Source organism: Ornithodoros turicata, chromosome 9 (assembly GCF_037126465.1).
Source record: "Ornithodoros turicata isolate Travis chromosome 9, ASM3712646v1, whole genome shotgun sequence".
NCBI lineage: Eukaryota > Metazoa > Arthropoda > Arachnida > Ixodida > Argasidae > Ornithodoros > Ornithodoros turicata.
In genome coordinates, this window is record NC_088209.1 from 9,083,881 (window position 1) to 9,098,981 (window position 15,101).

Here is a 15,101-nt window from a genome sequence, read left to right on the forward strand (position 1 = left end):
TAATATTACTCTCCGCTAGGGAGTATGGGAATAATGTTACTCTCTTGTGGAAGTGAGAGACTCCTTTTTGAGAGCAATTGTACTCTCCAAAAAGGGAGTGATATATGTGTCAAGAAAAAGGAGTTAGAGTACACCCTTTTTTTTTAAGAGTGTACACTCTGAAAAAAAGAAAAAGTTGCGAAAAGGTGGTAACTTATATAGTTTCCACCTAGGTCAGCAAAGCGTCTGATAAAAAGTGTAAAAGGGGGTGGTAAAAGCAATTATCATATATCCAAATTGCTACAAATAGGCGTACGCCCCCCCTCGCTCACCGAATCAGAAGCGGTAACCCTACCATTCGTGGGTAGCAGGTAGAACTTTGTAACCTTTCAGGCACAATATATTACTTCCTCCTAAAAGGTGTAACTGCTCCCACCCTTTTTCTAAGAGCGTCAGACAAATACAGATAAATGGGACAAGCATCATCCTGTCTAGTAAAACTATAACCACTTGCCGTACTTCCGTTGAGGAAAGGGCTTCCAAAACCACAGAACTGCCGTATAAATCTTACTCGAAAATTCACTGGAGAATAACCGAGTGCTTCGCAAGCCTCGAAATTGTCTTTGCAGGTGGCACTTCTCTGCCCGGAAGCCACGATGTCCTTCGGGTGGATCTCAACCCGAGTGACCAGTACCGCGCAGTAAGTATACGCATTGAAAAGTCAAATGAACAAGGTGGTACATGTAGACACTACAGATGGGGCGCTCTTTCTTTGTTCCCGACTCGCTGTATGCTGATCCGCTATATGCTGATGCTCGCTCAATGGGAAATCGGCTCAGCATTATATCATCCTTTTCCGGTGACTTGGAAAACAGAACAAGGGCGGAGGTGGATAACCTGTAACAGTAATGGAAGGATGGTTAAATAAATCAAGCGAACTGGTGACAAAGGCCCGCAACGAAGAACACGAAACTCCACTAGTTGCTGTTCGTGTTCATTCCTGGACTATATAGTCGAGAGTCCTGGTCATTGCGGATCGTAACCTAAGAGTCAATATTAGCATTGGCCGTGCACACTTATACTACGTCCTTCGTCACGTGGTAACGCGCAACGAACTTCTCCTCCACTCTTAAAAATGAACTTCTCCGCAGAGCTAGCCAAACATCAACTGGAATGGTATCGTTATCTAAACTGATTTCTTGAAAACGGGAGGCGAACCCCTTGTTTGCTTTTAATGCTGCTGAACCTATACTGTTCATAATTGCCACAAAAAAGGCGTACGCCTTCGGTTTTCAACAAATCAGTTAGAAATGAACTTGCCCGCATAGCACGCTCCTAGCCAACCATCATCTCGCAACACGGTGTCAACCTTTCTTGGTGTAAAGACCTCACAAGTGTTGTGCGCAAAAGCTCGAGTCTAGGCGCAAACACACAAGACTATGTTGGTGGTGAAGATGGAGCGCGCTGCTTGCCGTATACAGGGTGTTTCAGTTAAATCCCCGGGCTAAATAATTCGCGAACCGGTGCACCAATCGAATAACTTTCTTTTTTACGAGTATCTGTCCAATACCGCCTACAAGATGCGCACCGCGTGAATGAGCGGGAGGCGCTCATTATTTAAATAAAAATGCAAATGAGTTTCGTAAAAAAGCGTAACTTCTAAAGCAGGGCGCTGTCGGTATTAAAATGGGTACTACCCCTTTTGAGACCTTCAGTGGACACCTTTCAGAGAAAAATCTGCCACCGAAGCGGGTCATTTGTTGCAGTAATTAATTGGTTTCGGTTTACGTATTTTTGTCGCGGCTGGTCGCGGCGAAGCGCAAAAGGACGTAATTCATTGGTGTAATTCATTGGTGTAATTCATTGGTGTAAGGACGTAATTCATTGATGGATAAGGGAGTGAAAGAGCGTCTTTTTGCGCTTCCCCGCGACCAGCCGCGACAAAAATACGTAAACTGAAACCAATTAATTACTGCAACAAATGACCCGCTTCGGTGGCAGATTTTTCTCTGAAAGGTGTCCACTGAAGGTCCCAAAAGGGGTAGTACCCATTTTAATACCGACAGCGCCCTGCTTTAGAAGTTACGCTTTTTTACGAAACTCATTTGCATTTTTATTTAAATAATGAGCGCCTCCCGCTCATTCACGCGGTGCGCATCTTGTAGGCGGTATCGGACAGATACTTGTAAAAAAGAAAGTTATTCGATTGGTGCACCGGTTCGCGAATTATATAGCCCGGGGATTTAACTGAAACACCCTGTATAGTGGGCCACGCTTATGCAGGCAACGTCACTATACTATATCGCAGGGGGCATTGTGCGTGCTGGGCTGGCTTCACGGGGAACAGTGTCGACATTTGTCTTAAAGCGTCTCAAGAAAATCCAAGAGGGACGGCCAGACAGCAGCACCTCCCAGTCTGATCGTAACCGTATTGTGTTGACGTTGTCCTTCTGTCTGCGCCAAGACTCGAGCTTTACTAACCAATGACCGAACGTGATTTTTTTTAAATGTATATGTAGAAGGTCTTTGTCTCCAGATGGTGCTTGCTGGACAGAAGCCCGACACAATCCTGGACGTCTGTTCTCGTGCCATGGCCTTTTGGTCGTACCAGGTACGCTCTGAACAAGCAGAAAACACCGAACTATAGGCCGACACGCCATCTATAGATGCAGAAGGTCCGCTTATTGCGTCCTCTCCCTTCTTCGCTACATGGACATGTAAAGTCAGAATTCGTCTGCTACTGCAATTCTGCCGTTCTGCGTATTCAAGAACTCGCAAATGATTGCACCTAGCTTGGTACCTGTGCACCTGAATCTGTAGACCAAACGTGCTAGACTCTTTTCAGAAAATCGATCTTGAGAGAGATATGGGACTGTTTTGCGCTTTATTTTAAAGTTTTCCCATATAGTACGCGGCGACGTCCAATGAGAACCCGCAGACGACGGTTGTTCGTCTTCACTGGCTGGCTCAGTTGTTACGTCACGTCGACGAATAAGCAGACTTTCTCCATCTGGATGGTCTTGACTAGGCCCATGACTCTATCCAGCACATTCTACGACAAACGAACCTTACCGTATTACACGAGAGACGAACACGTTCCTAGTCATGACACAGGCCAACCAGTATTGAGTATCGTATCGCTGTGTCTCCTGGCATGCCGAAGGCATATGGAGCACACCATTCTTGACAAAAAAAGAAAAAGGCGTACACCTTCGTTTATGACCAATCACTGAGACAGAATGGTATAACCCTAGTCTCAAGTTTGTTACGCGGATTTCTTCTGTGTTTCCAGGCGTCCCCGTTCTTGTCCCAAAGTGCCACGCTCGTGGGGTAACTTGGCCAATATTCCTTCGGCGTGGTACCGGAAGCATCCCAACGAAGACTACTGAGGGATGCTCGCAGGTAGTCCCCTTGGACTACCCAAATCCCAAAGCAAGAGGGTTAGCACAGCCATCCCTCTCCTGTGCCATCATCATCTCTCCCCTTTTCTTCCTCTCCTGGGTGTACCGAGCCCCCGGCCACTTCACAGTAGGCTGACCACACCTCCCCCCCCCCCCCATACATTCACCCCAACCCCTCACAGAGTTCCACGCTCGATGTTATGAAGCTTACGCCAGAGCGCTTTATACGTTCAAGTCACCCTTTCGCAACAATTGGGTTTTACCGTCGTACTTCATCGGCTAGTCAGAAAATTTGTTTCTTCCGCACTCTTAAAAATGAACTTCACCGCATAGCACGCTCCTAGCCAACCATCATCTCGAATGATATCGTTATCTGCCCTTATTTGTAGAAAACTGGGGCGTACGCCATTTTTGTGACACTTATACTGTTCATAATTGTCACAAAAAAGGCGTACGTCCCCAGTTTTCTACAAATCAGGGCAGATAACGATATCATTCGAGATGATGGTTGGCTAGGAGCGTGCTATGCGGTGAAGTTCATTTTTAAGAGTGCGAGTGAACGGTACCCTCATTAAACGGGGCAAAACGCCCTCCGAACGTAGTCAGCATTCCCAATGGCTTGCCAGGGTCTCTTTTTTGCCTTTTTGTGATGAGACCTAACATCAACCTCACCGATCTAAACGGCTTCCAGTACCCGCCGTTTCTTACTACAGCCGCAACAACTAAATTACATAAGCCCGGTTTCACCAACGCTGGTTAACTTTTAACCTAGATCAAGGGTCGCGAAGCTAACACTCCGGCCGGGGGACATTTTCTCTGGGGGACGTTTTTTCCGGGGCAAAGTAAAAGTAAACAAAAAAAGTTTTTTCAATTACAATTGTCGTTTATGTATTTATTTACGAGGTACGGCATCTATTTTAAAGTACACGTCTACATGTTACAGAAGAGAGCCATCTCGCTTCCTCCACAGTATTCATCTTTTCCTGGATGATCGTTGCACCACCGATGTTCTCAATTCCGTCCAACAGGTAGCCCAAGAAGCGGCGTACAAGGACTTCGTCATGGAGAAAACGAAGGCACGTTCACAGCAGGTGGTCAATGAACTGGAGGGTCTGGTGGACAAGCTCAACAAGGAGTGCCAGTGTATCCTCTTCCTTACCTGAAGTTCATTTCCTAATTCAATCGTTCGACAGCGTTATACTGCATATCATCGTTCAGTATCCTCAAAGATATTAGTAGGGTAGTTGCAGAGTTCAAGGTAACTCGTTAATATAACTAAGCTCCTTTTTTTTTCAGTAACTTGTAACTTAACTCGGTGCTCTTTTGCGCCATGCTAATTTTCGGAGGAATTGGTTTCTTTTTCAAGTAACTTTTGCCAAAGTAACTTAAGCTAAGTTCCAAGATACTTTTATTTCGCGTTTCACTCACTTCCACATATTTTCCTGCTTTCTTTCCGGCTCTTTCGTGACATTTTTATGCCATAAAACGTGACATTCAACCGATGACAATATTCTATTAAGGAATTAAGAGCCTCCGCCATTGAAATGAGCCTGAAGTATAGTGCGTCCACAGGGAGTAAGATGCAAAGCGCTCGAATTGTTGGACATAAACGAAAATGATCTAAGCGTGTTGCACTCCTCCGCAGGCAACTCAACGTCTAACTCAATTGGACACGCGCGCTACACCTGTGTAGTGTTATTTTGTGTCCGAAGTAACTTGGAAGTAACTCGTTCTTTTTAAGTAACTCCGCGACCGCGAGTTACATTTCAGGCTGAAGAACTTCAATATTAACTTAGTTATATTTTTCACACGCGGTAACTAACTATAGTTCTTTTTGACGGGTAACTTCTCGATCTATGGGTATTTGTTCCCTTCCGCAAACAAATACCGCCCGAACGGAGGACGCCGAAATTTTCTCCGGCGATGTACTGGGTTCTCAAAAATATTGTAGAAATTTTCGTCTACCAGATTTGGTCGGATAAATTATGAAAAATTGAAAAGCGGTTTTCCCTCTACGTTGTCAATGCCCTAGCCTATATTCTACCATTTCGTTCAACTGTCGTGAATCAACGACGCTTTGAAATGAATTTTAGAACGCATATGCCAAACGTGGTGCAGCGAAAGTAGATGCCGTGTCTCCGAATCGTAAAAACGCAGCAAAGTAAATAAATACTGTGGCAAAGTTGCTTTTCTCGCGTAGCTACGCGAACCTGCGTACTGGGAGTCTTTTTTTTTTTAGTCCTTTAAGTAGTTTTATGAAAAGCTACGAGTGCCGCACAGATGTGTTTCTTGCAGTTGAACTATACGACCAGGACGCCATCCTCTCGAAGAGAGTACGTGCAAAGCGAAGCTAAAATTCGTTAGTTACCCCATTCATTACAAAATTTCGAGCAAAACCGAGATAGCGTAATGGGAGACGATCCGCGTCGAAAGTCATTCTATCTTTAAAAAGAACGGAAACGAGTGCATGCAGTGAAATATATCGATCTTTCAATATATCGAAATATATCGATATATATCGAACTTTCAACTTCGCTATGCAAATGTGCCGAAAATGCGCGCCTCAGGAGCTGACTACCTTCGCCGACGGGGACTTATCTGGGCCGTAATACGGTTGCTCTAATTAGCATATCAGCATTTATCGCAATTATCGCCATCACTCCAAGGCACTTGGTCCCCTGTTACGTCACATGAGCGCCGTGTTCCCTGCGCTCCCGGTCGCCGCGATTTCGGTTCCGACTTATTTGCGTATACCAAAAATTCCGGGGTTGATGTTTCAACGCGCGTGGGCGTTTCAAAGTTTTGAAAACGTGGAATGCCTTTTAACGAGCACTGTCTCTCATTCTGCTATCTCGCCTTTGCACGAAATGCCCCAATTAAAAATTAATTCATCAATTTTATGTGATTATAGTAACCTTGTAGGTAGATACTTTCTTCAAGAGGATGCTCGCCTAGCCGTATAACTCAACTAGAAAACGACATCTATGCACTTCTTTTTTAGCAAAAATATATCAGGAATTAAAAAAAAAAGTCATCGATATAAACGATGTCCCCTCTATATCAAATATATCAAAAAGTGCAGTTTCAAATAATGCTTCGTATTCAGGTAGGAATACGAACCATTGTTTGAAACTACTTTTCGATATATTTGATGTAGAGGTGACATCGCTTATATGGATGACGATTTTTTATCCCTTATATGTTATGTCTGCTGCCTGTATGTATATATACATACAGACCTGATACAGACGAGATACGTGGTCTGTATGTATATACATATACATAAGAACCTCCGCCATTGAAACCACCCGAACCCCGTCAACAATTATATACATATATATACAGACCACGTCCACATGTGTTTGGATCGGCTACATTGGACATGTCACTACTAGCTTCCTTTTGTGCTTCCGCTTTCAACTTATTATGTACTTCCCACGGACCTAGTCACCTGATAAAAATGTTTCGTAATGTGTGACTCAAATATGTCTCTGATGATCATTTAACTAAGAGTTATAGCGTTGAAGACAGAGCTGGAAGGTAAGCATGCTCTTTGTTTTCTTGTTGAGCACGAATAAAAAAAAAAACAGTGGTATTCTAAAACAGATGATTGGGCATAAATGTACCTACGTTGTAAAATGAAACGACGTGACATGAACTGTGCAGTGTTGTCAGGATATAAGCCATATTGTCTAAAAGTGAAAAAAAAAAGACATTTTTTTTAATGATCAGTGCCCCTTTCTATTTTCTTTTCCGCAACAGCCCTTTTCGAAACACAATGACCAAATAGTTGAATATTTGTGACAATTTTATTGTGTTTTTATTTTGACATTTGTTTTGATATTTATGATATTTTATTTTATATGTAGCATAGATATATATTTTTATATAGTTTCGATATTTTATTTTGATATTTGTGACATTTATTTTGACAAAACGGCATAAGTGCGGGCAAGCTGAAAGAAGTTCACGGTACATAAGCCTGAGCACTAGGCCGACGCGGAAGACAACAAGATGCCCAGTGATCAGGCTTATTTACCGCGGAATATTCGTGTCCGTGTTGTAATGCGATTGTCGTATACAAGTAGTAGTTGAAAGGACGCGAAAAAAAATCTACAGGCGATCATGATGTCCGAGCTGAAATTTCTTCACCATAAAAACGTACCTCTAATATTTCGAAATATCAGCAACGTAGCAGTGTCTCGATAGGAGATGATGCAACACCTTGTAATTAAGGCGTACTCACTTCATGTCGAAATCGAAAGTCTATAGGGACTTTTTATTCGCGGGGTTCCCGTAAATCTATCTAAATTTCAACACGAAAGAAGTACAGGCGTGTTCGCCTCGAGTTTACCTGGGAATGACACATTTCTGAGGGCCTGACGGGATTCACTGATTTTTTGGCGAAGTAAAGTTCGTCAAATTTTCAGTACATGGGACACTATGGTAGATGCAACAAAATCGCTTCCCTCGGCCCGCCCGCCCGCGATATTTGGGCCAAAATGATGTCATTCCCTGCACTAACAGTCTGGGGATTGATTGCAATCAACAAATTCCACAAGCTTACTGCAGTTTTCCTGATTCCTGCGAATGAAAATAATGGCGTCGTGACGTTTGCTAGCATGTTCTGCACGATGGCGCCGATTACATTTCTTCCTTAGAGCGCTGGAGGAAAGCAAACGAACGCTAACTATACAGGGATAGTCTAGCAAACATTACACATTTGGATCGCATCGTAAAAATAGAAGACTGGCTTTAGCCTACCCCATTTGAAGACTGCTAGCCATTTGTCTCAACTTGTATGGCAGTTTTTTGAAAGCACTATGTTTATGTAGAAATAAATTTAAAAAACAAGCAAAAGCTCGCCTCATGCATTTTCAATGGCCTATTTCAAGCAAACACCGCAATTTTTCCTTCACATTCACATCACTTCACACAGGAGGTGCTGCCTAGAACATGACATATGCCCACTCTGACCACGATTCTGACGTTATGCATTCATCCTCTTCTTCTGTACGGTGGTGCCATCTATGTGCGGTGAAATGAAAATGAGGCGCACACACGAGGAAATGGCGGCTTTTGAGTGAAATAGGCCATAGAAAATGCACAGAGCGCGATTTTTCTTAATTTTTAATTTTTCTTCTACAGGACCATAGCGCTCACAAAAAAAAAAAATCCAACAAAACTTGAAACAACTGGCTACCACTCTGGGAAGTTTAGGGTTGGCTAAACCCCGTCTTCTATTTTTACGATCCACTCCAAATGTGTAACGTTTGCTAGACTAACCCTGTAGATCGCAAGAGTCCGCCTTTACATAAACTGACCCCAAAGAATAACACTGTCAACAGGTTGCCTCCGAGAAAAGAAAACCTTATGTGAGCGCCTTGGGGAACTGAACGAAATGCACCTCGAGAAAGGACGTCAGTACCAGAAGCTCTACGCGCAATTCCAACAGCTGAAGAGACGTAGCATTCCCGTTCTGGAAACACCCCATCACAGCGCTAGTCCGAGACTTCCGCCTACGCTGGTAGCCGCTTCGGCCCGGGGTAAGCAACCGATAGATGGCTTAACGCTTAAAGGTACTGGAGCGGCAATATCGGATTTTTAAAGGAGTACCGAGGGCCGTCCAAAAAATTTTCAGATTAAGACGTCTGATGAAAGTGTGCACGTATGTCATTTTACCGAATGGCGCTAAAGGTTTTGATGTGTGCAATTTGTTTCCCAGAAAAGAAAAAACAAAAACACATAAACATGGGTCCACGCCTTCACTCTTAACTTGCCACTCCGGGTATTACGAGGAGGAAAAGGTATGACGCCACGTCATCGATGACGTTATAAGGAGAACTCGTTCTAGTTCGCCGGTCAGTGGGTGTGAGCTCCTTGTCCCTTTGCCGCCGTAAACCAGTTTTGCAGTTCTCCTGTAGAATTGGGGATAGAAGGAGCGGCCGAATCATTACCGAGCCAGTAGAAAGGCTTTTTCAGAAACCCGAACAGCCGAGTAGCAGACGACAGAGAAGTAGCAGACAAGATGTCTCTAGACCAATCAGCGAGAGTTCTCCTTATAGCGTCAGCGAGAGGTTCCAGGCAGATCTCAGGCTGCTACTGCTCTTTACCACCGTTGCGCACGGTCCCTTTTTGCGACGTACTTTAAATTCAATTTCTGCGATAATTATGACTCTGTGGTGTGAATTCACATGGTGTATCTTACTTATAGGAAGAAAACAGGGTGTCAAAAATGACTTCTGTGAACACTCGGTCAAAGTCGTCACCAACTGCGCACTTTTCGTGAGGAAGGTAGACCTGCTTTCAGACGATTTGCCCAGGGCCTCATTTGACTGACGGGACACACATTCACACTTTCTCCAATATTTCTCATTCGAACTCATGCGCACAAACATACACTTTTAAAAATGAGTTTCACCACATAGCTCGCTCCTAACACATAGTGACCCTTAGCCCCAGGAGGGTCACCGCAGGTTCAGCAGCTAGCCAACCATGAATGACAACTTTGTCGTCCCTGATTTGTTGAAAACGTGGGGCGGAGCCTATTTTGTGACACTGCCGTTCATAATTGTAACAAAAAATGCTTAAGCATCCCGTTTTCAGCAAATCAGGGCAGATAACGATATCATTCGAGATTATGGTTGGCTAGGAGCGTGCTATGCGGTGAAGTTCATTTCTAAGAGTGTAGGACACAAGTAGGACGAACGGGAATCTGGTAAACAAGAATGTGTGTCACGTCAATCACATGAGGCCACTGTGGTCGATTTGGCCGGTCACACATGATGGCAATAGATGTTCTGAGGCTGGATCACATATATACGAGGGGCGTTCAAGTCAAACCGGGACTTTCTGTCTCCTGAGTGTACAAATGGCTCCAGCTACTTCTTTTTCATCATTTTCGCACGCGACAGGCCCCCGCGTTCACCATGTAGTGGTCCAAAGTTTGTGCAAAGCAGAAGACACGTGCTAGACAAGATGGCCGACAACGAGGTGAGCGCGCACATCGAACAGCGAATTGTCATGAAGTTTCTCGTGAATGAAGGCGTAAAGTCATCTGAAATTCACAGAAGACTTCAGGCTCAGTATGGCTACGATACAGTTAGCCGCAGCAAAGCGTTTGAGTGGTGCAAACGGTTCCGAGATGGCCGGACATCAGTGCAGACGATCCCGATCGGGGCGGCTCAGAGCCCAGTGTCAGAGTTCCTGAGAACATCCAACTTGTGGAGCGCCTGATCCTCAAGGACCGACGGATAACATGTCTCGAACTGGCTCGAAAGACGGACCTTTCTGCGGGAACGTTGAACACTATCATTCACGAACACCTCCGGTTTCGGAAAGCCGGGCCTCATCACCAATGGAGTCCTCCTCCTACAGGACAATGCACGCCCGCATACCGCGTATCTCAGGACACGCACCTTACAGGAACTTGGATGGGAGTTGCTGCCACATTCCCCTTACAGTCGAGACCTGGCCCCCAGCGATTTCCTTCTCTTCGAGTCACTGAAGGCGTTCCTTGGGGGGCCACACATTCTTCCGCCACTTCAGCTGCGACGACGAGGTCAAGAATGCGGTCCGATCATGGCTGCTACGCGTCGGTAAGGATTTCTACGCTGCTGGCATCCAAGCCCTCGGGAAACGCTGGGACAAGTGCATTAGTGCAGCTGGAGATAACGTTGAAAAATAAAACTAATTTCTCGCCTGTAAGTTCATTTTACTTTTGCGAAAAATGAAAAGTCCCGGTTTGACTTGAACGTCCTTCGTAGAAAGGACAAATACATACAAAGCCTCAAGTACCTAAGAAATTAATGATGAAAGAAGGAAGTTACTGAAAAGGTTAGCTAGCTGCAGGACACGAACCCACATCCTCTGGGTTACCGATCCAGGGCTCTCACCAATTGAGCTATGCTAACACACCTCCCCAGCGACATCCAAGGGTGCGTCCTCTGAAGGGACTAACCAACCCCTCTCTCACTCATCCCTCTTTCTCTCTTACATGATCCCATCGTATGAATGTGTGTATGAGTGAGAAAAGATATAAGAGTGAAAGAGGGATGAGTGAGAGAGTGGTTGGTCTGTCCCTTCAGATAACGCACCCTTGGAGGTCGCTGAGGAGGTGTGTTAACTTAGCTCAGTTGGTAAGAGCAATTGGATCGGCAATCCAGAAAGTGTTGGTCCGTGTCCTACAACTGGCCAACCTTTTCAGTGACTTCCTTCTTTCATTCTTTCGTCGATTTGGTCAGGTCGCTCGACCAGTAATCGAGAGATGCATATGGTTCAAATCTCGCCGCTGTCTGGCTTTTTCATTACTGCCATACCTCGTCATGCTTCAACTGTGCTTGCATTATGTTTGTTCTTCTATGTTTAGTTGTCTCATCTATACTACTACTACGGCCACATAATTTGTCTGACTGCTGTTACGGTACATAGCAAAATATGCCCAGAGTTGCATAGTTTAAATCATACTCAATGCGTATTTCAACCGTGGCTACAGCCTGAGCTTGTTGCAAGCGCCAGGTGACTTGCGTTCGGAGGAGGAGGGGGATATGAAGGTTTATTACAAAAAAAAAAAAGAAAAGAAAGAAAGGTTAGCCAGACAGAGGTGGTGAACGCCCATTGGAAAATCATGCATTGCCTGACTTTCCATCGGCTGTACACTCTTAGAAAAAATGGTGGAGCAGTTACATCTTATAGGAGGCAATAGTTATGGCATATGTTGGGCCTAAAAGGTTGCAAAGTTCTACCTGCCACCTTCGAATGATAGGGTAACCGCTTCTGATCGGTGAGCGAAGGAGGCGTGCGCGTTTTCGTAGCGATTTGGATGATAATTGCTTTTACCACACTTTTACACCCTTTATCAGACACTACACTCTTAAAAATGAACTTCACCTCATAGCACGTTCCTAGCCAACCATCATCTCGAATGATATCGTTATCTGACTTGATTTGTTGAAAACGGGAGGCGTCCGCCTTTTCTGTGACAATGTTGTTCATAAGTGTCACAGAAAAGGCGGATGCCTCCCGTTTTCAACATATCAGGGCAGATAACGATATCATTCGAGATAATGGTTGGCTAGGAGCGTGCTATGTGGTGAAGTTCATTTTTAAGAGTGTATGTTGACATAGGTGGTAACTACAGTCGACCCCCGTTTATCCGGACGGTGCCGTTCCCGGCGATATTGTCCGGATACCGGGGCATCCGGATAAATGAAACGACCGAATAGAAACGTCCTACAGAGCAAGGTTTAATTAAAACACAGAAATCTCGTCAATGACGATCCATGACTTGAAAACCCGAGACGAGGTAGGGACGAAAACAGACATACACAAACACGTCTCGTCTCAAACACACACCTCTCAAACACAAACCTCGTCTCGGGTTTTCAAGTTATGGATCGTCACCACCAGCTCGCTTGCTACCTAACTTTCCTTTCGTTATCGTCAATGACAGCTGTTACATAGTAGTGTAGGCACTCGATTCCTGCAAACTTTTGCTAATTACATAGAGTTGAGCCACGCTGTTGCGCTGCTCGAAGAATGTCAGTGCGGACGCAAAGTGTCAATGTCGGAGCCTCGTTTCTCACTGGCGTCATCGGCACCGCCTTGCTGCACATCATCGGAGGCAACAGCAGCAATCACACCGTCATCAGTCATAGCTGCACACGCGTCATCATCCTTATCAACGTGAACGTAGTCAGAAACCGCAGCATCATCTACGGCAGTCGCAGTGAGGCTCCGCATCAGGGATCGCAGCTCAGCTAGGGGAATGTCTTCATCGGCCAACGGGCCGTAAGCAGCAGGCCCTCGGGATGCAGTTTTCCCCCCTAGAACCGGACAGTTGCTCGAGATATTTCCAAATGACTCGACTGGTCAACGTGACCCAACGCACACAAATAGAAAAAGGGGTCATCGTGCACGGTTGTCTCCCCTACGGAGGAATGTAGGTCCCAGACGTGTGACGCGAATAACCCCAACACAGCGAAAAGAGTGACGAAGGGGGGTCAGCGTCTCCTCTTACTCACGGTAGTCCGGATAACTGAAGCTGGATTACAAGAATTTTCGACTTTCGTTCCCTGGAATTCTTGTCCGAGTCCGGAAGCTGAAGTCCGGATAAACGAGAACAAAATACATGGAGGAAAATCCGTTTCCGTGCCTTTTGTCCGGATACCGCGGGATCCGGATAAATGAAGTCCGGATAAACGGTGGTCGACTGTATAGAAGTTACCACCTTTTCTCACCTCTTTTTCTAAGTGTGTACATACCCGTGCTCGGGTGCGCAAAATTTGCGCCCCCATTCGAAGGCTATAGTCATTTCCATTGACATCCTAGTTACGTTGCCTTGAGTAACTTCTCACTCTCTCTCTCTCACACAAACAAACAAACAAACAAACAATTGATCGCCCTCCTTGTATTGGTGGCGTCGGTCTGTTCGTTGATTTGCAAACAGTCAGACCGCTGTCGAAACTCAACAGTTCGAATGATCCTTGAGACTTTTTTTGTTTCTTCATCTTGCAGACGTCTTGGGGCATCCTTCGGAGATAAAGATTCCAAGTCACTCCCCACAGCTACTGGGTCGCAGCGGATTCTTTCTGCAACCACGTCCTTGTGCCCCTTTCAACAAAGACCGGTCTACTCCCCTGCAACACCTTCAATAGGTCCCTTCATTGATGCGTTCGTCCCCTCCGTTTCGTTCTTGTTTATCGTTCGACGTTGGATCGTTTAGTTGGATCATTCAGCAATAAACGTTCTTGTTGATGTTAATGTTCAATCACACCGTCAACTGTCTCGCCTGCTTTATTAGGAAAACGCTCGTACTTCGAAGGAAAGCGGAGGACAAGAAGATTTGAGACCTTCCAGGAACTCAGTACTTTTCCACCCATCAACAAAAGACAAAGTAGGCGGTAAAAAATATTTTCGCGATATTTTGGAATTGACGTGAGAAACCATTGCGCTTGTCCCATCCTAGAAGATGACAATACAAACAATATTGGAACAACAATATTTTAAGATGATGAATTGGGAGTTTCATCGCCAGAGGCAATGCTCTACCCCATTGCTGGTGGTCATGCGGGGAATGAAATAATGAGCCGGTTGTGTCCAGAAAGGTCAAAAGAGCTTTGAGCGCAGAGCATTGGTGGGTATGGATTCGGCCAGGGACAAAGCAATTTTGATAGGGAGAAGGGGCGAGAGTGCAGCCGATTAAGAGACCCGGGAGGAGCGGTTCGGGAAGGCTGTGGGCAATGAAGAAGAATATGCTCCAGATCATCTAGAGCACCGCAGTGACAGCATTTGGGAGAGTCAACTTGTCTCAAGCGGTATAAAGCCACTGAGATAGAAAAGCCACATCGAGTTGCATTCGATGAATTAATGCAACATCCTGACGAGAGGTGTTTCGTGGCATGAGTAAAGCGAGCGTTGGATCAACTCTGTTCAGCATAGATGGGGGAGAATGTCGGTTGTCCACTTGCGGGCGACGCCTCGTGTCGCCCCTGGCTTTTTTTTTCTCTTTTAGACATGTGTACTACCTTCTCAGAATGTTTTGCTATGTATGCCACTCGCGCCGCGGTTATCGCTATTGTTTCGGAATGCAATCACCTAATTAATTCATTCATTTGTGCCGTGTTTCATTTCGGGGCGTTACGTGCTTATAGGGATCACCCACACAAAGCACTACCAAAGAAGTTGTATGGTACAGGCGGTAGCGGGGGGAGGGGGGGGGGC

General features: G+C 45.3%; 1 protein-coding gene across 1 annotated transcript; it reads left to right on the forward strand.

Annotated features, from left to right (window-relative positions):
* Positions 1-519: 519 nt before the first annotated feature.
* Positions 520-14,052, forward strand: LOC135369280 (E3 ubiquitin-protein ligase CCNB1IP1-like). The gene is made up of 6 exons (XM_064602886.1): positions 520-679; positions 2,516-2,590; positions 4,409-4,523; positions 6,900-6,920; positions 8,729-8,926; positions 13,896-14,052. Exons 2-6 carry the CDS (start codon positions 2,516-2,518, stop codon positions 14,033-14,035), a joined length of 549 nt encoding a protein of 182 aa, XP_064458956.1. The 5' UTR covers positions 520-679; the 3' UTR covers positions 14,036-14,052.
* The last annotated feature ends 1,049 nt before the right edge of the window (positions 14,053-15,101 follow it).

What these genes read in the sequence shown, in the direction of transcription:
- LOC135369280 (XM_064602886.1), top strand. Translation starts at nt 2,516, where the DNA reads ATGGTGCTTGCTGGACAGAAGCCCGACACAATCCTGGACGTCTGTTCT. An exon ending in TGGCCTTTTGGTCGTACCAG is followed by an intron (nt 2,591 to 4,408) that starts GTACGCTCTGAA and finishes TCCGTCCAACAG; the next exon opens with GTAGCCCAAGAAGCGGCGTA. An exon ending in GCTCAACAAGGAGTGCCAGT is followed by an intron (nt 4,524 to 6,899) that starts GTATCCTCTTCC and finishes TAAGAGTTATAG; the next exon opens with CGTTGAAGACAGAGCTGGAA.